Below are 24,477 nucleotides of genomic sequence, written 5' to 3' on the forward strand. Positions count from 1 at the left end.
CAAGCTTTTACTTTCTGCTTTTTCAAACTTACTGTTGTGGTGCTGTGGTAACACACGCGCACACACACGCACAACCGCGCACACGCAAACGCGCTGCAGCCTACTGCAAATTCATGTTATGCTGTATATAATCCCTAACTCCATGAGCTCCACGGTACAAAGTTAATGTGAGTAACCAAAGTTCTGTGACTCATAGCCACAGGAATCTGCAGCTGGTCCGGACAAGACGTAGCCTGGTGCATGCATGGATGTTTTATAAGAATGGATTCATGTTTCCAGTGGTTTCACACCGGGGTCTATTTCTACACAGGATGAAAGAGATGCCGCCTTTATTTATTTTATATAAATATGAAAAAGACATCGAGAATTATTCATGAAGAGTGGGGTGTAGTGCTTTCTTTCTACCTCAAAGTGGCGACAAATGTTGTGTAACAGCAGCTGGTGCCATTATCCGGACTGACCACCAGGGGGCGACACAGAGGAGACAAACAAGGACTGCACATGCGTCAAATCAATCAAACCTAGATTAAAATAAAAGAGCAGAAATAACATAAGTCTCTCATGAGTTTGTAGTAATATGCTCTATGGACATATTTGCAATAACATGTTTGATTGCTCCTGGACACTTTAAGTGAAATGTAAATTTAAAAAATTGATATGTGCACACATTTGTTATGCAATGCTGAAACATCTGCTTAAAACACTAAAGCTGTGATGCAGGAAGTCACACTGATTACTAAATATGTTTTTCATATGTCATGCTTACAAGTATCTGTGTCTTACACCTGACAGAAATATGTCTTAGTCACTTTGGATGTCACAGTCTTTGTAACACGTTCTAGCTTCCAGGTTGCCAACCTCAGTAGTGTGTGTGTATGTGTTTGTAATTAAAAGAGAAAACTAAATGGGTTTTCACCGTTTTATATGGTAATAATGGCAGAGTGGTTCGTTTTTACACTGTTAAATTGTATGATTAGTTTCTGTTCTGTTCTTTTTATAGTCCAGAATCAACCTAAAGGTTCTCTGCACACTTGCACACCAAGAACAAGATACCAAAAGATATGTATGCCTGTTTATGAATATAGGGAAAAATCCAATGAATCAGTAAAAAAGTTACCATTAAACAAGTTTGTTGTGGTATAGATCTGTGACACATACATGTAAATGTTAAGGTGCTCATTAAATCTCTGTGGATTTTTGAACCACTGCTACTCTTACCTGTAAGATATTTTTCCCGTTTTACCTGTCATTCTTAGACAATTCATGAGTTGCAATAATAACTAATAATAATAATAATAATAATGATAATAATAATAATGATGATGATGATAAGTCAAGGCTTTTGTTTTGAAACTCCTCCGCCGGACGTGCCCTCCACTTGCAGCAGCTTCACCGTCTTCATACAACACAACACGGCGTCTGTGTCGGATCCGTGTCTGCAAAATGGGGCTGTAATGTCAGCGACGGGCGAGATTAGCGCATCTTCTCTGCAGTACTGACATTGTGTATGGATTTAATGATGATGAAAAAGAAGAAATTTAAGTTTAAGGTGGATTTTGAGCTGGACGAGCTGTCGTCGGTCCCCTTTGTCAACGGTGTCCTCTTTTGTAAAGTCCGGCTGCTGGACGGCGGCTTCTCCGAGGAGTCTTCTCGGTGAGAATATCTCGTTTTATTACAAACACAAAAACACAGACTGGACTTTTTCCTTTTAGGATAAACTATCTCAGCAGCTCCAATTAGCCCGTTAGCTATGTGAACAGCTAGCAACTAGCTAACTGACTAACATGTTTAAACTAGTGTTAGCTACTGTTGGTGTGTATTACTATAAATTAACGTTTCTAGGTAGAAGTCGACTGGATAAACAGATACAAACTGGATAAAAGTCACATGTGATACTATAAATAAGTACTTTGCAGTGTCCATTAATAAGTTAGTATTTAAGAGTCTAGCTTCATCGCTGGGTTGTGGTATTCATTACTTATTAGCGTTAGCTGACTTGTCACATTGCTAACTTCCATAAAGGTGAAGAGGACTCCTTCAGTTGTTAATGTTGTTGTTGTGGTGTTAGTAATGTCATGAGTTGTCTATGCTTAGACCTGATGTTAGTTATCATTGAAGGGGCAGATGTAGAACAACCTAAACTAGACTAGACTGCACAGCTACATTATCAGTAGCATCAAAATCAATATTGTAAATCTATATCTTAGTGGATTTTCTTGTGCTTTACTACATAAAGTACATTTTGGAGCATTGACAGTAGTTCAACGTCACTTTGAAGTGGTACTTCTTGCAGTAAATGCACCTCTACTTGACAATTGCGTTTCTTTTTTTACTCTAATGATCAAGTCATGTCAAAAACAAATACTTAGTCCTTAGAAAAGCTAAAATATTAAATATTTATCAGTTTTGCTGACAAGGTGAATTAAATTATTCTTTAAATCTAATAAATAGATCATGATTTGAGAGCCTTTTCGTCCGCACCCAGATCATCAGGAATTCTAAATGTGTTGACTACAGTATACAGAGGTTTTAAGCAATGCAATTAGGGGATAGCAAATACTTGGAAGTACTACAAAATGGGTTATCACCATTATTCAGTGTCCTGATAATGCTGCTATTTTGTAAGTTGATACAAGCGAAGACAGTGCTTTGTCCTCTGCTCTGTAACTTGGTTTAGTATTTCTCTCATAGGATACAGTCTTATTGGTTTCTATAAGCTACAAAGGGAAAACATTTAGGACAGCAACTGAGAAATATGTTCATCATTTATTAGTGATCACATTACTTACTTGAGTTTCATATGTTCAGTAAAATGTAAAAAATACCAGATACAAAGGCCCAAGGCAACATTTGAATATTGATTTCTTATTAAAAAAGTATAAAACCCATAGATCTTTAACTAATTATTGCATAAAAATCAAGCTAATCACTACGACTGAGAAGCTCAAACTGGGTCTTGATTGGCTTTTTGGCAATTTATTTTTGTTCGATTAATTAACAATTTAACTTTTGCAGCTTTAGTACAATCATCCACAGATGTTACATTTATTATCATAGAAAACTAGTAAACATTCATTGATGGAACAGGAGCAGAATTAAATCACCAACACTTTGTAACACTAAACACTATTGGGCTCTGAGCTCTTTGAAAGCAAAGACAGCTTACACCCTGCACAGTCCTTGAACACCTCGCAGCACAAATTGTGACTTGTGTTTCCATCTTTCAGAACTATGACACCAGGCTGTGGACATATTAGTAAGAATTTATGTGTTTGAATTGAGCTGTTTCTAAATTATCTGATAAGTTGACAAATGACTTTAACTTAAAGTAAAGTGGAAGTACTGTTTTGTGTAACGGAAAGGACAAGGTTCAATAATAATTCTGTACAAAATATGATTTATGTTTACACTGAAACAGTTGTTAAAAGGACCTAGAAGATGTGACTCCAAATAATTGGTCATAAACAGATGATCGATAACCATTTTCAGTGTCAGGCTGTGGTCCACTATTTACTATTGCACAAACATCTTATTCTTCGCTGTAACCTGTTTCTAGCTTTCACTCATAGATTACTTGCTTCTTACACTGAACAAAAGGAAATCGTTCCTTTGGAGGGAGGCTGTAGGGATTAGATGGCTTCACCCTGATTATATAACCAGCCTTCTGTTTGCTTGACAATACATAACTCATAAAGTGGCTCAATAGAAAGTACTAGACTTTCTCAATCTTCTATTAGGGTCATTTTAATTTGGCTTTCTTCATTCATTTAATCACATTAAAGCAACCACTACTGCACAATTAAAGACTGTATGAGGTTATGTTAAGCAGTGAATTTTTGACTGAAATTAAAACATTCTGTTCTGCACCATACTCGCTGCATCATGTTTCATACACCAACCCTTTGTTCTGAAATACAAAAACTCAAAAGAAGATGTAATCACAAGTCTGAAAAACTTTTAAATACATTTTTCTCTGTAGCAGTTTTGTTAAACCTTCAAACTAGATTTCCTCTGACACTCTTTGTGTGTCAACTGTTTGTGTAAGGGAAGTAAGGATTGTTGTTTCATGAGCCTTTTTTCCACTTGGTGTGACTTGTCTTCAAGACCTCACCCTCACGAGTTCTGTGTGTTATATAGTTTTATTCTTTAAAAACCTATCACTTCATGAACACATCTGGACTTGATCTCTTGTAACGCTGCTTCAAATTCATGACAGGTAGATATTTTGATTGTGACCATGTGTTTCTGAAAGATTTATTTATCTACATTCTTACAGTTGTGTTTTCATATGTTCACCTACAGTGGGTTTTAATGTTTATTATAGATGCTATCACTCCCTTAGTACATCAAATTTACTACTGCTCTGATGGTTCCTTTGTGGGAAATCTACTAGATTGTATTATTTACTATGCGTGGCTAAAAGATATATGAGCTGTGCTGTTACTTACCGTATTTTGCAGGGTTTTTGTTTGTGTAGTACCTGGAATTATTGCAATAGCTTGAGCAGCCGAGCACTCTTCCCTACCTGCAGTTTTAGAGAGTGTTGGCTACACATAACAGTGTTTCTGAGACTTGATGTCGGACTACAGCTGGCTTTAAAAGGAGAGCAGCTGTAGTTTAACAAGATAGTTGTCCTATGTAGAGAGATGAGAGAGATGACCTCAGCTTGTGCTTTAAACCTGACTTACTCACACTGACTAATAGGATTTTTTATGTGCTGTAAAGCTCTGTGAGATACAGTATATATACTGTAATAAAGCCAGAATTCCCGAAGCACACAGTGTCCAGCTGGCTGGGAGTTCCCTCTCCAACTCTGTTCACTCTCTGAAATGTATAAACCTCAGGATGAAATCAGTGTAAAACATTGGTCACGCATCTGCTGCTTTTTATTTATAGCAAGGCAGGATGTGCTGCACAACACAGGGCTGTGCACAGTCAGTCGTGTCAGTCTTAGCCTGTTAATCGTTTGAGTCCTAAACCATCAGTGGTGCTTCCTCTACAGCATTTCTTACCTGTCCTGGTCTCCGTGTGTCACTATTTGACATGCAGGCTCTTGTCAGATGTTAAACTTTTCAGTATTTTGTATTTTGCATGTATTTAAATCCAAGAAAATTTAAATCCAAAACGAATGGCGTGTGGGCTGTGTTCACAGAAGGGAGTTGGTTAGGTGAGTGGGAGGGGAGAGGATGCCACTGAAAGACAAGCCATCTGTGATATCGTAACACTCTCCACGCACACACAGTCCTTCTCTTTCACTTAAGCTCACCCCTTCACTGAGTATGCTACACCTTACAGTCATTTTAACCTCCAGTGAGCGGAGGATGTGCATTTCTTTCTTTCACTCATGCCAATATAACCAGCATCTGCAACCACAACCTTTGAATTCACGTGTGAATGAAGACATTGAAATGATTTGTTTTTATATACCAGAAGAATCTGAGGAAGCAGCTAAGCTCATATCATTAGCCTCAAGCTCAGACAAGATGTTAATCATTTCTGATCCAGCAGTCCAGAATTTAGAGATGAGAACAGGAATTTATGATAATTTTCCAAAGAATACATTTAAAAAATGTCTGTGGCTACCTTAAGCTGTCTAACATGTCTCATGCCCAGTCTGACTGTCTTTGACTGTCTACACTATTGCGATCTGTGCTTAACAACTGCATGGCATCTGACCTTGGCTACAGTGCTGAAAGAAGTCTTTGTGATTTCCTCTTAAAGGGAGGCAGTGCAGGCCAACTGTGTTCGATGGAGGAAGCGGTTCTCTTTCCCCTGTAAGATGAGTGCCAGTGCAGGAACTGGCGTACTGGACCCCTGCATATGTCGTGTATCTGTCAGAAAGGTACAGTATGCTTTGCATGTGAAGAAGGAATGTCATGTTAAAGATATACCAGGTCAGGGTTTTGGACAAAAGTAAATGCTACAAGTCCTGTCAATAGTTTTAATAAGCAGAAGTGCCTCTCATGAACTTCAGTTAGGTACAGTTTTATGTCAAAAATTGAAATTTGAGCCTGAAATGTGAACTCACTAAAATGGTACATAACAGCAAGCACTGCATTCTGAAGGAATCTGACTCATCATTGTAAAATATTTAGCCAGGCATCCTATTTCTGTTTTAACATGAGTGTGGTCTTCGTAGATTAATAATGTTGTGTCGGATCATTTTTAAGGATGTCAGGGATAAATCCACAGTAAGAATAAGTAAATGAATAAGACTTCCAGGTAAAATGTGTTCTGTATCCATATTGTATCGTTTTTGTAAAGTAGACAAACCTTTTGCTATTTTGCTTTTATTGGATGTTTAATAATAATTTAGCTGTGATATTAAAACAGTTAAAGCAGCTGCACCATGTTACAATTTAGACCCAACAACATTCAGAACAGTCTAAATTTTATAGGGGTAAATTTACCTAATGTTTCTGCAGGTGAAAAGAGGAATATATGTAAAATTTAAATTTTTTTTTATCAATATAGCTTGACAAGCCAATAAGTTTAATATCTTGTGGAAGGGCCACTGCAATTTACTAGTTGGGACTATAGAGTAGGAATCTTTTCAATATGTTTTATATGAAACCACTTTTCTATCCAATTCTATCTATTCTTTCTTATTAATTTAGATTTGAATGGATTCATATGGATTAATTTGGATTTTAAACGTTTGTGTAATGTTTCAATTGAAATCTCTATGCTTCTTTTTTACAGGAGCTGAAGGGTGGGAAGGCATATGCAAAGGTATTTCATCACCACATTTTTACACAATATCCAGGTCACTTAAATCTTTTTCTGGATTAATAAATTGCTCTTATACCCCATGAAACTGCTGAAACAGCTCTTTCTAGAGCACTTAACTTTAAAGTTCGCCTTCTTGGCTTAGATATTTTCTTGCTTTGTATATCACTTGTAAGTCGCTTTGGATAAAAGCGTCAAATAACTAAATGTAAATGTGCCTCAGCTGAGCTTTGGAGTGCATTTTTGCATGAACAAAGGGCGTTCATGAACTTTGTGCTTTGGCTCTGATTTCTCTCACAGTGTAATTATCTTACAGCTGAATTTTAAACACTGGGTTTTCACATACATAGTAAATGCATCAATCGACATCATTATCAAGACTGTTATAAAACCAGCTTAAAAAACTCAAACTATTCCTTTAAATATTAAAATGCCTGAAGATTTCATATTATTGAAGAAATATTAGGCATAATACGTTTTTATTTTAGCACCCAATAGCTATAAGGACATAGTGTCACATTCCAGTTCATGGCTTTTAATTTTGTCTGAAGCATTGTAGTAAAACAACTCTCCTAAGGGTACTTGATAATATTCTCTTGCAAGCTCATTTTGGGATCTCAGCTCTAGTTTTAATTTTCTCTCCTATAAAGTAGTCCTGGACAGTTTTATGTAATGAGTGTGTTCTGAACAATGGGGTGCCACAGGGCTCTATTCTTGGCCCTACTGTGTTTTCAATCTGTCTACTTTTAGGTTTTATTATAATTCTTTATTTTAATATATCAAATAATTTTTTGTGGACAACACCCAGTTGTGTTTGTCAACCACACGTCAGAAAAATAACTGTCCCGATTGTCTATCTGATGCATGTCTATCAAAATTAACTTTTACTGACTTAGCAAGATTGTTGAACTTCTCAGAAGTTTCTGTCATGTTCTGAAAACTGTCATTTTACACCAAGAGATTGTCACAATGCTGAGTGGGGTGGAGATCACTCTCCTCAGAGAAAACAAAGTTCACCCCGTGTCATTCTTTCTCCTTCAGCTTGGTTTTGCAGATCTGAATTTAGCAGAGTTTGCAGGCTCAGGGAACACAACCCGCAGATGTTTGCTAGAAGGCTACGATACCAAAAATACTCGTCAGGATAACTCAATTCTCAAGGTAACTTTGGCCACTAAGCTTCCAAAGCGTGCTGATTTGACCTTATGTGGTTAATCTGTGGTTTTCCATTGATTTGGTTGTTGTAAGGTTGGCATTATTACAACTTTTCTTTAAATTGTGAATCAAAAATCAGGAATGTAGCTCAAATCTACTAGTATCAAATAATAAGTCTATCTTTTTTTCATAGGTTATAATCAGTACACAGCTCATGTCAGGGGATCCCTGTTTTAAAACGTAAGTTAAACTATCACTTCCATTTATATGGTGACTTTAATTTAATTCTTTATCAAAGTGATGACATTAACTTTGCTGCTGGCTACATTTGTTTGGGAGCTGTTCCAAGAATGTTAGCAGAAGGTGTGGTACTACAGCTATTAAAATTCTACCTCATCAGTCATGGGAAAGTGTCGTGGGAATAAAATGATACACGGTTATGCAACCTTCTGTAGCTGTTAGCGCTTCAGATTTTCTTATGTCAGAACACAGACTGATTTCATGCCTCAGGTAATATATATTAGGTTGTTAGACCTGTTCTTATAGTAGAAATATGCTTTTAGTGAAAGCATATTTCAGATTGTGACCTAAAATGTATTCATTAGTGTGTATTTATGCCAAATGCTGATATTTTTCCTTCTATTAATATGTCCAGTGTATTAAATTTTAGCCCTAGCTCAATGTAAGCTGGTCTTTCCCTTAATAAATGTATATCATCTCGTTGTGTTTGTTTTTAGCACTGTGCTTTCCTTCTTTATTAAGACTGATTTACATAACTGACACATTGAAACATGAGAGGGTAAATAACGCCTCACTGTCTTTCCTCTGTCCTCAGGCCTCCATCCACAGCTACAGTGATCAGCATCCAGGGGGATGGAGAGAGCCTGCTGGAGGAGAGGAGGGGAGGAGAGACGCAGAAAGGCTGTTCTGGTAAGACCAGTCACGCCATATTACACTCCTGCTCTGCTTAGTCATAGCACTTGCTTCTCATTAGCCATGCTATTCTGTGGATTTTCTAACAGATGCCTTATCGTTTTCTGATTCACTCATCTTTCCTGCATCACAGTCCTGTTGATACCTGTTTTTCACAGACTGACTTGTATTGAAATTATGTCTGATAGATTGTTTTTTATCAACCTGTAACATTTTGTATTAAGTTACAAGGCAGAAATACGTTTTCATGTTTGCCACTGTCATAGTTATGTCCTGTAAATAATCACAGAGTCAGACACACTCAATGCACACGCATACAGTAAGTACATTCACTCAACATTACTTCACTTGTGGTTTATTGCAACATCAATTTCTCTTCTACACTGCTATCTATATAGCACGTCTAACCAACGATGATGGTGACAAAATAAGGTGCATAACATTTTGATGTCTTAATTCAAGATCAGGGAAGTGCGTAACTTATTCTAAGCCCCGTCTGATAAAATGTTAATGTTGTTGAGTTATATTCTGCTTTTTAACACCCTCAGCATTTGTGCATCACTTATTAAATTAATTACATCCTAATCTCCGATTTATATCACTCCTTGATATCTTTCACACCACTCTAGAGTCCCTACCAACTTTCAAAGCACACTTAGATGTTACTGAAAATACAAACTGATGAATGCCTGCTGATGAACGACTAGAAGGCTTTTAATGTGAAGCAGCTTCAAGAAGGATTGTTTCACAACAGCACTTGGCACATTTTTCAGCATTTTTTATTGGTGTAGCAGTGAACAGCTTTAAAAAAAAGCTATAAGTAATAACACATGCATGTTGCAGGTGGGTTGTTGAACTTAAAATCTCCAACTTATTAAGACTAGTGTTTTTCACTATAGTGTCCTACCGTAAGTAGAAGTATCGAGTGTATAGATCACATGTTGTGATCACAGTGGAGTTAGTCCAACTTTATTAAAATGAACCTCAACTATTTTGCGTCTTACATCACTTTGGCAAATTCTTTAGTTAAGCTGCACATCTGATTCTTTTTTAGTGGGTGAGTCTGTGCTTGCGTGCATCTTTGTGTACTTGTCTCTACATTGTGAAGCACTTTTGCTTCATGTGCCATTAATTTCCTATCCAGTGTTATGAAACAGTTTATCTTGCAGCTGCCCCTTTCTGCGACATCTTTCACTCCTGTTTCGCCCCCCACCTCCCCTTGTTTTGTGTATGTGTGTAGTCATGTGTGAACATATCTCAGTGTTGAATGCTGGTTCCTCCTGGAAGCTTTAGTGTAGCAGCTCTTTCATATATAATTTAAACTAGCTCTCTTTTAGATTAGCTACAATCTGCTCTGACCCTTTAGGCCACTACATGGTAAAAATAGGACTGCGAGCAAGTCTTTCCTCCTCCTCTACAGCAAGTAGTAGTGTGATAAGTAATAAAAACAATGTAGGATTTGGTGGAGGCGGAATAATGATGTTAAAATGAGTGTAGAAGAGTAAAAGTAAATATATTTAATTTATTTGTAGTGAAGTAAATGTAAAATCAAATTGAAATACTCCATTTAAGTACTAGTATCTCAAAATTGTACTTAAGTGCAGTACTTGAGTAAAAGTACTTTGATACTTACCACCTCTGGTGTTAAACTGTAGATGCAACAGACTGAAGAACAAACCATGTTTCAATCAGTAGCTTTGCTAATACCACGTTACCTTGCAGTTTGAAGTTCAAGTACCTTGAAGTTCATCCTGGTGTCTTGCACCTTGCGGTCCTTATATTATGCATGTAGGGTCCAGATTGTCTCATTTACTGCAGCAAGCACATTTCTGCCTTTCTGGTTGCACCACCAGTCTCCTGTAGGTCTGTGTGGGGTGCTTTGTGCTTATGTTAGTGTCTGGTGTTGCCCCAGTCACTGTACAGTACTCCCAGTACATCTGTTGTATTATGAAGCTCATACAGATACTGTGGATTCTATGTTTTTATATTCTTATATTCATACTTTTATTGATTATACTTTGTCCCAGATATAGTGCATGTCTCAAAGAACTTTATTTCACAGTCAGGAGGTTGGGGTGTGTAGCACAGGGAGCTAGAGTAGAGGTCTAAGCGTTACAATAATCACTCTCCAGAGAGTATTTTTAATGCTTTTGACAGTAAAGTATAAAATCATATAGCATAAAACATACAAACAGCCTTACCTGTCATTTGGATTTTTAACTATTGGTACTTTAAAGGAAAATTGTAGGAGCTGAGGCAAAGACCTTCCCATCCTTTTCTGGAGATATTTAAACTTTAAACGTGTTGGTTTTTCCACTTTTGGCTCCATTCCAAGTATCCACAGCATTGAGTAATGGTTCATTTCATTTGGATTGTGAAGAACCTGGGCAACAGGTGCTGTGTGTATAGTCTCTTACATTTCAGCTGCAAAAGCTTGTGACTATTTCAAAGGACTTATAGGTGTCTTGGTGGCCTCTCTCACTAATCCTCTTTTGCATGGTCACTCAGTTTTTGAGGTTGCTCTGCCTTAAGCAGATTTACATTTCTGACATATTCTTAATGACTCTTGTATTTATCCCGGCTTAGGTTTTTAGTAAGCTCTTTGCTGAATTGAGCTTTGAGTGTGTTCTTTTGTTTTCATTGGCCAAGATGCTCATTCACCAGTAACTGGACCTTCCAGATACAGATGTATTTATACTACAATTACTTTAAACACATTAACTGCACTCAGGTGATCTCCATCTAACTTAATGTGTGACTTCTAAAACCAACTGACTGCACCAAAGATAATTTGGGTGAATAACTTTAAAGAGGATAAATACTTATGCAGTTATATTTTTAATTAATTTAAATTACTTTTGTAGAGGTCTGTTTGACACAGATTTTTTACTGCAGACACACATTGGATCACTTTGATCAGTTGTTCCTGGTTTATCTCAAACATATCTTGTGTTTTGAGCTGAGAACGAACCATAGTGTAAACTAAGTTCACAGCTTGGAGCTCATTGATGTTTTAGGGATTAATTGTTCCCAGTTTCCAACAAAAGTTGTACATGTAGTATTTTTACTGATATTAGGATGTTTTTGTTTCCTTCTTTGTAATCCCGTCTTTCTATTCCTGTGTTCTGTCTAATCCAGCAGAGAGTCGAGAAGGGAAGTGTCCTGTTGTTTCTGATGAGCTCGGAGGCTGTGGCCACTCTCGAACATCCAGCTACGCCAGCCAACAGTCCAAACTCTCAGGTAGGGGGCAACCCATTACGAAATTGGAAATATGTTTTCAGATCATACAGGCGATACATATTTATACGATCATATTTTTTTAGAAGCAATAGATTGGTGATATGACAGGGGAGTCATATTTAATATTTTATGGAGGACAAAAGACTAAGAAAATCTTCTGACAAAGCAGAAGGGAAGTGATAAAATTATTTTCCAGTGACCCTCCAGAGCAGTTCAGACCTGAGGCTCGAATTTCCATTATAGGCAGATCAGGTGACAGTAATAAAAGATCAGAGGAAGTGGAGAGAAGCACTGAGCACAGCTCCAATGGTCCTCTAATTCTCAATTTTAAAATGTATTTCCGGCCACATGTAGGTCTTGATGGATTTATCTGAACCTCATGAGTGTGTGGGAAGTTGGCTCTGAAAATTGAAGCTATGAAATGTCTCTTTAAATAGTTCACTGCTGTCAGTTCAGGTCTACTGAACTGCTAAATCATTAAGCACGTCTGCAAGTTGCACTTCAGGTCTACTCAACGGCAGAACTGTTCTCTCTCTCCCAGGCTACAGCACAGGTCACTCCCGCTCTTCTAGTATATCAGAGTTCAGCCACCGGAGAAACCACTCAGTGGGCAGCGCCTCAACGGGAATCGGCAGCATCCCAGAACCCAACGAGGACCGAGACAGAGAGTCCAGACCCTGTCCTGCTTTGCCCGAACACCCAGCCCCCACCGCCGCCACTAGCAACCCACAAGCCACACCAGTACGGAGTGCCTCATCCTGTGAACGACTCAACAGGTGGGTCTTTGGGTTTCTAAGTGAAGTAAGAGATAAAGATTTATTAATAATGAAAAAAGAAAGCACTCAACGATTCAAACGTGGTAACCTCTTTTTATTATACAGAACAACAAACTGTTATTCTAGAGTAAGTTGTTGTAAGTTAACTTACATAATCACACCTGAGATCTGTGCCACAATTCAGGAAGCAGCTGTCACACAGTAAAATACTGCAGAGAAAGATCTGTGGTGTCAACAGGGGCTTTTATTATTTATAGAAAAGTTAGTCATTGTGTTGTTGGATCTAAAAATGTCCAGATGAATCAAGCGAAGTAGCTCCAACAGACTGCTTTTGAGTACTTCTGCGTCTTACGGTGCAGTTTATTTTTAGATATCTCTGCAGGCAAGTGTGTCTTGTAGTTTTCAAGTCATTTTACATCTATGTACGTTGGTTGGTTTTTCAGGGCAACTGTTTAAATTTTTGTGAAATATGCTTCTTGATTTTCCAGCAGCGTTAAATGAGCACAGTGATACTTCTCTCTCATTGTTATATGTAAATATAAGACTGTTAGTAGCCTATAACCCCTGCTTTTTTAACAAGGCATATGATTATTGAAATTTAGAGATGCTGGTAGGAAAATCATGTTATCTTTGGAACAAGGCATGCTGGGTAGTTTCCTACAAACCAATAATAACCAACAACACAAACAGAATACACAACTATATATATATTATATGTGAAAATATTGATTTGAAGGATAGCTTTAATAATTGAATCCCTACATAGATTGTAAAACCTACAAACATAAATCACTTCCAGCTGCTTAAGTGGTGTCCCTGACTCCCTGGTTGACCACATCCCTTCTCAGCATTAAATGAAATGTGAGGTATGAGCATCGGCACAAAAAACACAAAATGCCTTCTACATTCTCTCCCCAGACACCCAGTAAAACAGGACTCCATGGAGTCTCAGCTGAAGAGAATGGACGACACGAGGGTGGACGCTGACGATGTTGTGGAAAAGATTCTCCAGAGTCAAGACTTCACACCCAACTTACTGGACTCTAGTGCTGAAGGTAAAATACGCAGTCTTACACAATTGCCATGAGTGTATTTACATGCACTTAAGTGATCAGGTTAGAGAAATCAGATAATACAGGTAATCAGGGAATGAGTTTACACAGACAACGAAACCTAGTTACTGGAAATCTATGTTTATCTACAGCAGATAAGTAATCTGATTAGCCTTCTGCCTTTGACTTATTTTGGAAGTATGGCACACACACAATTTAATTCTATAATTAAAGAAAATGTTGCTGTGTGGAAACTGGTAGATAAACAGTCTAAACTCAGTTTTTTCCTCCAATGTTCACTGCGATGAGTGAGATGATGTCAGGCTGAGAGGTAGCTTTTTTACATTTTAACAGTGCAGTTACACTTAAATATTACTGATATCTCACATTAAGGTAAAAGAACAACAACAAACAAACATAAAATGATAATATAATTATATTATTATTAAATATCAAAATTGAAAACTGAGTACCTAACAAAAGAATATCCGTATATCTGTATATTTAGGTCATAGATAGTGAGATAACACTGTATAACAACATACGTAATACAACACAAATAATACTGATTAAGTTGCTTTCCTCCAGGGATTTCTTTTACATTTATACAGTGCAAACCGTCTGTATCAGCTGTGTCTCTTTCCACTCTCTGTTCCTCTCTTAACCTGCAAAAAAAAAGTTAATTCAGAAATCTGTGTTTTCTGTCATTGTAGAGTTAAAATCTGTTACTGTAAAGTGAGATTATCACTATTAAAATTGTAATAAACCACAATATAGAACAGACAAAACTGGGAAGCTGGTGTGATCAAACAAAAGTCAATAGTTTAGCTTGAAAACATATTTAAACCTTTCATTGATTATCAAAATATTCCACTAATTTATTTATTCATGGCTATATAAAAATAACAATGATAATCGTTAGTTGCAGATCTGCTTTGTGGTACGGCTGTGTGTGTGTTCAGAGCACAACTAGTTTGCATAACACAATAATGAACTTGACATCACTGTGTTACTCTGTGAGTCAGTGTGTGTGCTTTGAGGACTAGGGCATTGTTTCTTGTTTTGTTTTTTTTCCTCCAAGGTCTCATCCTGCTCAAAGCTGGGAAAAGAAAGCTGCTGTCAATACATGATTATTTATAGATTGCCTAGCAACTGCCTGTTCCTCACGATTAGAACTGTACAGGAGGATGCGGGTGGTCTCTACTAACTGAATCTTACTACGACTGTGTCTTTTTCAGAGGAAGGACTGCGTCTGTTTGTTGGGCCTGGGGGAAGCACAGCCCTAGGAAGCCATCACCTTCCCACCAGGTGAGCGTCATCACTGACCTGAAAGCTTATTAAATGTAAACAGTAGGTCAGTAGGTGATGATTCTGACAAATAGCTGCAGTCTAGGAGAATAATGATAAGTAATTGTACTGCTTCACTTTCTCAGTACTTGACAGCTGACATGGAAAGAAATTTAACACATTGAGTCCATCTGTGTTGTCTTGACTACAGAAAAGATCACAGATTTCCAATGAGATCTTTTGGACCCAACTATAAACACTGAAAATGTTGTCACAACTGTGTCACTTATTACAGTAATAATCAAACCTGAACATGTAGTTTTGATAAACTTACTTAATTTCTGGGAATAATTATTAAAAGATACTAGTTTTAGTATTTACTGCAGCAGCATTGTGTATGTGGCTTAAATTAGGTTTATATAAAAATTTAAAAAGAATGTTAGGAAAGCGTGCAAAATATATTAAATGGCATTTACTGTTTTTCTGTAGCTTTGGGCTCAAAGCTCAATATGCAAGTACAAGAATAAGAATAAGTGAGAAAGCTGCTAAAATTACAAAGCAATGTTCATCATCAACATCAACAGCACATCTCCACAATACAAGAGGTTTGAAACGTACTTCTAGTTAAAAAAGTTCAGGAAAAGATACATACTGTAGCTTTACAATATAAATATATTTGTATATAGCGTTAATGTGGGGAGGTGCTGTCAAAAGCCAGGCAGCAGTGCAGAGATATTTTGTTCTGATTTAGGCTAGTAGTGGAATATTTTACCCAAAATTAAAAGGTGAACTTTGCTGCCACCTCTGTTGGCACCTTGCCGATAAGACCTTCACGTTTGGTAAGAAGACTTAATTCTTTTGAATTTTGGGTAAAATATTCCTCGAAAGAGTCCAATTTCAGGTCAGTGTCAATTACTACATATCGAATATCATCTGCTAGAAGACGTCACTATAGCTGTTTTACATATGATCATAGATCTTTTGACATCTACATTAGTCAAGACCGTGTCTAGGACTTAGGTGGAGGGCAGAGCATAATTTAACTGAGCAGGAAATTGGTGGTTTACATTTAGTTTCCAGTACTTGCATATTGAAGCTATTGGACTATTTCAGGGAGTAGTAAATATATCATCACGCTGTAATAATTAAGGTTTATAACATTTTTCTCCCTTTCCCATTCTGCCAGGGTTGGAGCTGGAGCATACGAGCAGGTGGTAATAAAGCGCTAAAACTTAGTGATGGACTGGCACTCCTTATATCCCAAACCTGGAGAAAGGGCGGTGTCTGTTACAGTTTCCATTCCTCCAGCTCATTACCAGAGGTACGTTACAACTGTGTCGTCCTGTGTTCATATCTGCTACGTGACAATGTGGCTTCCTGAGTTTTTCGGAGATAGAAGAAGATGGACAGTTAAAACCTCAATGCAAACAGACCACTGTGAATCAGTGAGAAGAAGATTGTTAAAAACCTTTAACATGTAACAGAAACTTGCCACTTCTAGTTGTCCGAGTGTAGATTGGCCACATGTTTTAATTATCACCCAGCACCCAAATTCAGCCTATTTTAACCTGTTAGGACTGGGAAGAGAACTTTTAAGTCTGTATTTCTAACAAAGGACTGGAGGACAGGTGAAATCTACACTGAAGAGGAGTACGCCATGTTTCTTTTCAATACATTCCTTTTATCTCTCAGTGTTTGTTTTGGACATCCTTCTTAACAGGATGTGCTATTTAATTTTCACCTATAAGCTGCTACAAAACTGTAGTTGTTTGCACTCTGACAACTGGTTTTTGAAGGTGAGACATTTTATTTTAAATGAGGCGTCAGACTTGAGCTGTTAGATGTGTGAATGTGTATAATAATGTGAGTGTGTGTCTGGTATGTGCTAAGGAGACTAATGTGTAGTAACAGTTGCACTGTCATCTTAAATGTGTGGATGGATGTGATATGATCTCTTAGAAGGAATGTTATGTTGGTACTTGCAAAGAGAAAATGGGAGGAACAAATTTGCTTCCTTTTAATAAGATGTTATTTTTTGTTTTTTTAAATTGGAAAACTGCTGTGGGTTATTTTTATTTTTTAAATTCACAGTTATAAGCTGCCCTACAATTGCAAAACGCAGTACAAAAATTATAGAGTCAAAGCTGAGTTGGAATCTGTAAAATTAATGAACAGCATCAATTTTGACCTAAATCAACAAGAAAACTGAATTGCTTGTTACACACGGTGTGTTCACCTCCCTTACAAAAATCCACAAGCATTATCTGCATTATTAGCTAGATGTAAATTCAATGGCATTAATATGGGTGGTAGAATGATCATCCTAAAAGCTATAAAATAAACTTATTAAGATTTTCTATGTGCTACACAGCTTCCAAATGCAGGCTAACGACTTACAACCAGTTCAGTTAGGACAGTTAATGAAATGAGCTCAAACAAATATGCTGTAAAGGCCATATATATAATTTTCTGCCTTTCAGATATGCATCTATTGTAAACTGAGACTTACACTCACCTGTTCATTGGCAGAACGTGCAACTGATGCCATCTTGCTTAAGTTAGGATTGGAGAGCAAAGGACTAGTTTAAGTAATCCACTGCCAAGAAACTACAGCACTAGTATCTCTCATTATGTCCGTTCTTAAAAATTGAAGGCTTTGGCTTTAACAGTTCAAGCAATCAGATATTAAATAGTGCTATAGACAGAAATCTAAACTACAAACAGTATAAATCTGCTACAAGTTAAACCCTGCATGCATTTCTAGCCAAATAGGGGATTGAGTGCACATTTTATCTGGCTCAGAGCAAATTACACACTTATTACCTGCGGCCCCGTCAGGCCTATGCATTATCTGTATTGAGAACGTTAGGTATGTTATTACGGTCCAGATTGCACAGTATCTGCAATCCTCTGCCTCCTGTCATAAGCCATATTAGAAGGAGGATAAACACCTCTTCTAGAAAAGCTCTATACATGATATCAGTATCTGCACAAGTGTCGTCAGTGTATGGTGTTCTAACTATACTATACGTCAGTGTTCTCCGTTTTGTTCTGCATGACTAAATGTCCTTTGTTAGCCTGGAAAACTCAGCACGTCATGTTTCTCCTAATTTGATATTGTGCCACCTTTTGATCTCAGTATTTCCACACTGAAGGACCAATTACACTTGCTCATTTAGCATGTAGGAATCCATTTAGTTCTCATTACATCATGTTAAGAGCAGATATCTGCACACACTTAAGTGTATAAGTGTAATACTGTGTTTTTTTTGGTTTCAATGTTGTATGTTGGAAATGACAGCTTTTGGCTACTATTGTTTTTATTGATATTAATTGTGCCATATCACTGCGAAATCTTTTGTTGGGAAGGGGGGGTTCTCACTACACAGCTATGACAGCATTAAATTTATGATTTCTGGCGTCCAAATATCAATTATTGGAGATTGTTTTTGTCTATTTGTATAAAATCACTTTCACCTGTGTGAAACAGGTATGTTGGTACCTAACATGTTGTTACAAACATGGTTGCTTCTTCTCTTCTGTGAAGCTGTTGTCAATATAAAACTGTAAAATGTATTCTCCTGTAAAGTGATGTTCTGTCCAGTGTTTCCTGTTGCACACTTGTTCTTTTGACCAACATTTGCTTCCTTAACAAGTGTACTGGATGCTTCAAATGTGTACCTCGCACTGTTGAATAAAACTGTTTAAAAGTTTCCCTTTCAACTGTGTATAAGTCACAACATACGCAATTTTCTCACTTTATATTGTTATTAAGTCTCTACATTCATATTTTAGGTTAATCTATTTTATCGTATTAACTTGCCTTTAAACATAAGTTCCATGTATAAAAAATAAAATTTGCAATCCTTTTTCCTAAAGATTAATTTTGTTACCACGATTTCCACTGTCCATGAAAAATCTTGTTAAATTTGAACACATCACCTACTTGTCTTGAAAAAACAGCTGTACCCTCGTGATCAAATATTTGCCTCCCAGTCTTCTTGCTCCTCACTGTGGGAGCACTGACGGGCCTCTGCATACCCGCTGTCCTCCAAATCATAAGGATCCTCTTCTTCCTCTTCTACAACACAGAAATATTAAATCAGTAAAATTCATAGAATGTGAAAATTGTTGGGCAAATGCAGTGATCTAAGTTTGGAGAGTGACAATTGTGGAAACTAACCTCCGCTTAACGCTATGAAGTTCATGTGCAGTGAAAAGAAATGGTGACATCTGCTGGACAGATGCTAGTGTTGCATTTTGCATGGAAGAATTAAATCCATTCAGACAATAAAGAGACTCACTGGCCACTTTATGAAGGGGTGGGGGATACTGTATTTACATAAATGTTAGGGGCAAAATGCACTCCAACACCCACTATGACCTCAAATATTATCACCTACCACAGTTTCAACAAAAACTGAGTTAGTAGCTGTATTCCATTGCATGAGATTATACAGGTGTACCTAATGAAGTGACCAGTAAGTGCACATGAATCATTGCTGTCTTGTACAGAAAATGTTACATTATGAAGAGTCTAGACCATTTCGTGCTAATGATGGTGAGCCTCCAAAACATGAATGACTTATATGCTCTGTACAGTCCTGGACTGGTGTCGTAACTCACACTCATTGAGTCAAAATCTGTCAAATTACACATAGCTAGCACTAACATGCTATATCAGTTTTGATTTAGCTGCTCTGCCCTGAAGTTGTAGTCTACCAATTATTTTTCTCTCTTAATGTTGACACTCTACCCTACACTTTAGTAAAAGGCTGATAATTGTACCTTCTTCCTGGTAGTTTAGAAGCACAGCAGAGCCGTCCTGGCTCAGTTTAACTTTTGGTTCATCCATCAGTAGAGCTCGGAGATTGCTCAGACTTCCACTCAGGGCACTGACTTTGGGACAGCAGGACCACAGCACAGCCAGGGATACAGGAACACACCTAGAAATGCAAACTCAAGGTAATTGAAATGACATCAGTGGCAGATTTACTTCTACCTTAATTAAGGATAAAAGTTGTAGGATAGCAGGTTCTCAAACAATGTTTCTGAACAATGAAAGATCCACATTAAATGGGGTATTTCAATACCCTTTAACAGTTGGTAGCAAATGAAAAGTAAAACATCTACAAGGACCCTGGTCATCACCTGTATGTCATAAAGTGCTGTCGGACTTTACCTTGAGGAAAACACACCTGTTTAATGTACAAGACTCCTGTTGTCCTTGGCAACATTTCCGGAGCACCTCTTCATCCTTCTCCCTCACAAATTGCTCCAATGGATTTTTCATCTGTACTCCACATGCTGCTGTGACATGTAATATAAAAAAGGAGGCACACAGTGTGCATTTAATATTGTTATATCAAATCAGGGAGGTCCCAATTTCAATATGAAGCACAACAACAAACCAAAACTAGAGTCATAAATAATAATCTTCAGCAATAAGAACAAAGAGTCCTGCAACAGCTGGTCAGGCCCCACAGAGCGCTGATCTAAACATTCATTGTGGGATTACAGTAAATGCAGAGAGACACACAAACTGAATCTACTGAACAACTGTGGCAAGTTCTCCGAGATGTTTGGACAAACTGTGCACAACCACAACAGGTGGTGACATCTTTTTCAGTTCATTGTTGAACAAAAACTATGAACTACCTTGTTTTTAAAGTATCCTTTTAGTTTGAGTGCCTAAGACGACTGCACCGTACCACAACAAATATATCAATATTCTGGATAAACCTTGGATTTACACAAACATATCAAAGGAACTGAGAAAAATAATATGACCTTTGCAGCTTGTTGCCTTTACTAACTACAGAACTTTGCAAAAATAGTTTCCACATGATCAGACAAAATACAGCCACAGCATTTTAGAAACTGTAAATTTGTGGAGATGCTTACCTGTCTGTAGTTCCTCCATCTCCATGTGCTGTTCCAAGAGGCTCTCCTCCCCTGAAACGCTGCTCCTCTCATCAGTTTCCTGCTCTGTCCTGCTACTCTTCAGTTTCTCTGCCCAGTACAACACCTCACTCACCAAGACTCTCCGCAAGATGTTGTTGTCCCGCAGGCTGGGGTAGTTTATGCTATACAGCTGATATAGAAACACAGTACAAAAACATTATCATCTTTTCTCATTTGCATTTTAATTTCCAATAAGAATGATGGATCTTTAAGAAAAAATCTGAGATCCAAACACTGGTTTTAAACAAATGTTTGCACATGTACAGTTATTATCAGTCCTATAATTTCTAGCCTTGCTACATGTGGACTGCACCTTTGCTTTCATCACCAAATTATAGATTTTATGTCACTCAAGACAAGATTTCACTGCTTCTTCATCCATTTTATTTTCTGCGGCAGATCTATAATCAGTGTCGGTGCAGGAGTTGTCAGGAACCAGGTATTCGTATTTCTACACAATTTAAAAATATCTGAGATGCTGAAAGCGATGTATGTGACAATCTTTTAAAAAACCCTGTTCTACAAATCAAATGTACTCACCAGCGTATATGAGAAAACATCCTCTGTGTCATCACCAAACAACATGTTACAGCCATCTCTACCCCCGAGCCGGTGAAACACACCAATCTGAGAGCAGAAGCCGACTTGTTCCTGCAGCCCTGACGGTGCTTGTCCAACACCAGTGAACTCCACCTCATAACCAAACTCCAAACACACCTTCAGAGCCCTGAGCAGGGACACAGAAAATATATTTAACAGCACTGTTCAGTTTATTAATTTATATTCCTTATCATTTAACCACTACAATTACAAATTCCTGAAAATGAATCTTTAAAACGATGTACTGTACCAAGATCTGAACTCAGCTCTGGTCCACTCAAACTTGTGATCACTGTGCCTGAAACCTGCCAGTCCAGGGAGAAGGGGGTTGAAGTCCGAGTTCGGGGTGCTGACTATAACAGCCAGAGGGGTCATGTAACCAAACACCACCTCAGAAAATTTCTCCACATGAGCGAGAGAGAGGTGCTCAATGCTGGAAACAGCCAGGGAGGCAGACGCGTGGGGGGGGAAAAATAATAACACAGACAGAAACAGAAAGAGGAAAAGCCACACATTGGGCGCAAAACATGAGCAATCACTTACAGCTCGATACTGGTCACCAGATCAAATCCTCTGAGTCGGGCGTCGATCTGTGTGACTGAGCCCTGGTACAGCTCAATGCGCAGCTGATCATAACTTGGCTGAAGATAGTCAGTGGATATAGGAGCCAAACCATTCCTGAAAGAAGGAGAAGAGTCAGCACATTATCATGAGCAACTGGGCACCAAGGGGCAAATCATTCATTTATTTTTTGTGACAAAAAGTCACAGATTATAAAATCCTCAATTTGAAAAGGTCTTTAGATGAGGTGCAGTCTAGAAACTACATTTACTAAACACTACAAATGTTTTACTCTATATGTTAAATTAATAGTCAATATTTAAGTGAAAATGAATTTTTATGTCAGAAAATAGTGCTCTCTAAATTACATAATGTAGAGCAGACAGTGACTTTATAAACAATAATAACATTTGAACCATGTGCACAGTGCTTTTAAAAGCTAACATACATCTTCTTCTTGACTTTAGCCCCGTTGATGTCCACTCCCACCAGAAGTTCAATTTCACGGTGAAACTTGAGCTTTTTGAGGAGGGTGCACTCACCACAGCCCAAATCTGCCACCTGAGGAGAAAAAGGGACAAAATATTGCACGTTTCATTGTCGACTTTTTGGCCGCATTCACGAAAAATGTCTAATTTATCGTCATCGCTGCAGTGAACGCACAGCTAACGCTAGCTAAAGTGCGACGTAAGCTAAAGTTAGCTGAGGCTACTTGTTAGCTTGTCGTCACTCCAACAGACGCAGACTGTGAAGCTAAAGTGTTTGACATAAAAGATAAACATTTCACCTACTTTTTTGGGTTTGTTTTCCTTCACAAAATCAACGACAAATTGATGTCGCTGCCTGTGAAGCGCCGGACTAAACATCGGATCCATGTTCTGTTTGTCTTAGCTGACGTTAGCGCCGCCGGCCGCCAGAGGGAGCTGCTGTTATCCAGCGTGGACGCGCTGTTCCTCCGCTACACGACGCTTGGAAACTAAAGACGTGTTTAAAGAAATGTTTTTTTTTTAACACGTGTAGTAGCTCTGATTTAAGTTTTTACGTCCACCATTGAGATCTGCAGCTAATTTAATCGACAAAGAATTAAATACTTGAAGCCCCATTCGACACAGTGTTTAGCAGCGACACCTGCTGGTCGAACAGCGTAGAGCTGCCGCGGCAGCAGTGGTGCTGAGTATCCAAGTACATTTACTCAATTACTGTACAGCTGTAAATTATGATATCATCACTTGGCATTAAACAAAGTTAAATTCGCTCAATTTAGACCATGTGCAGCTTTAATCTTTGCACACTAATGCATCAGCAAGTATAAACCAATTATTTTGGATAGGCTATGTCATTAAATAAAAAAAGAAAAAAAGAAAACTAAAATGTTTTGTCAATCTGTTACTTGACAGCTGTAAGAGATCATTGAACATTATCGTTGTTTGTTTCTTTGTTTTTTATTATTTGCTAAATTTTCCGTCTCTATTTGTCACATTTTTATGTTTTTTGTGACACAGCAAAAACATTTACAATAATTATTTTCTCCTTTAAAACAGTTTAGTTTCAGTTGTGTGTAGCCCTCAGCACTTTGCTTTTTATTACTAACTAAAGTGTACATTTCTTATGAATTCTTTTTTTTTAAATTACTTATAAATATGTTGGATTTATTGAATTATATTTTCAAAAATATGCTATACAAGTAGATTTTTTTATCATTAATTAAGGGGAATCAGATCAGATTAATTTCTTGATCCCAATCAACAGGTCTTTTTGTTATGAGGAGATAAAAACATATTTTTCATGTTGCATTAGGAAAAGCTGACAAAGACATTAAAAATGCTTGAATTTCATTTAGCCACTTCATTTTCATTGTCATGCATTTGTGCACACTGACTCATTGTTTTTGTTTAGATGGAAGAGACTGAAAGAGAACATTTATTTAATAGTGATGTCTGTTTTATCTACAGGTACATCAGTCGACGACCAGTCACGGCATTGGTGGTTTGTTTCCCAGCTCCTCCTGTCACATGTCGAAGTGTCCTTGGGCAAGATACTGAAACCCTTATATATTACTTTTAAAATATATAAGAGACGCACATGTTAATACAATGTTACTCTGGATAATCCACAGAGCATAACATCAACCATTTTCTTAAGGACTTATATTTATTGACATAAAGGTTGTCAACACAATGTAA

General features: G+C 37.6%; 2 protein-coding genes across 3 annotated transcripts; one reads left to right on the plus strand and one right to left on the minus strand.

Annotated features, from left to right (window-relative positions):
• Positions 1–1,392: 1,392 nt before the first annotated feature.
• fam102bb (family with sequence similarity 102 member Bb) lies at positions 1,393–18,929 on the plus strand. Of its 2 annotated transcripts, none has more exons than XM_026346205.1 (11): positions 1,393–1,653; positions 5,722–5,842; positions 6,703–6,732; positions 7,771–7,887; positions 8,075–8,121; positions 8,717–8,811; positions 11,953–12,054; positions 12,596–12,830; positions 13,749–13,885; positions 15,121–15,190; positions 16,356–18,929. In XM_026346205.1, the coding sequence occupies exons 1-11, from the start codon at positions 1,508–1,510 to the stop codon at positions 16,396–16,398; spliced, it is 1,143 nt and encodes a 380-aa protein (XP_026201990.1). In that variant the 5' UTR covers positions 1,393–1,507; the 3' UTR covers positions 16,399–18,929. The 2 variants fall into 2 exon arrangements, with proteins under 2 accessions (XP_026201990.1, XP_026201991.1); XM_026346206.1 differs by having other exon boundaries at positions 11,956–12,054.
• On the minus strand, positions 13,895–23,171 carry henmt1 (HEN methyltransferase 1). Its single transcript, XM_026346204.1, has 10 exons — positions 23,086–23,171; positions 22,743–22,855; positions 22,277–22,411; positions 21,984–22,166; positions 21,674–21,860; positions 21,074–21,263; positions 20,368–20,479; positions 19,958–20,115; positions 19,116–19,250; positions 13,895–14,547 (listed from the first exon to the last, which is right to left on the minus strand). Exons 1-9 carry the CDS (start codon positions 23,167–23,169, stop codon positions 19,147–19,149), a joined length of 1,266 nt encoding a protein of 421 aa, XP_026201989.1. The 5' UTR covers positions 23,170–23,171; the 3' UTR covers positions 13,895–14,547; positions 19,116–19,146.
• Between the last annotated feature and the right edge of the window lie 1,306 nt (positions 23,172–24,477).

This window comes from Anabas testudineus, chromosome 4 (genome assembly GCF_900324465.2).
Source record: "Anabas testudineus chromosome 4, fAnaTes1.2, whole genome shotgun sequence".
Lineage (NCBI taxonomy): Eukaryota > Metazoa > Chordata > Actinopteri > Anabantiformes > Anabantidae > Anabas > Anabas testudineus.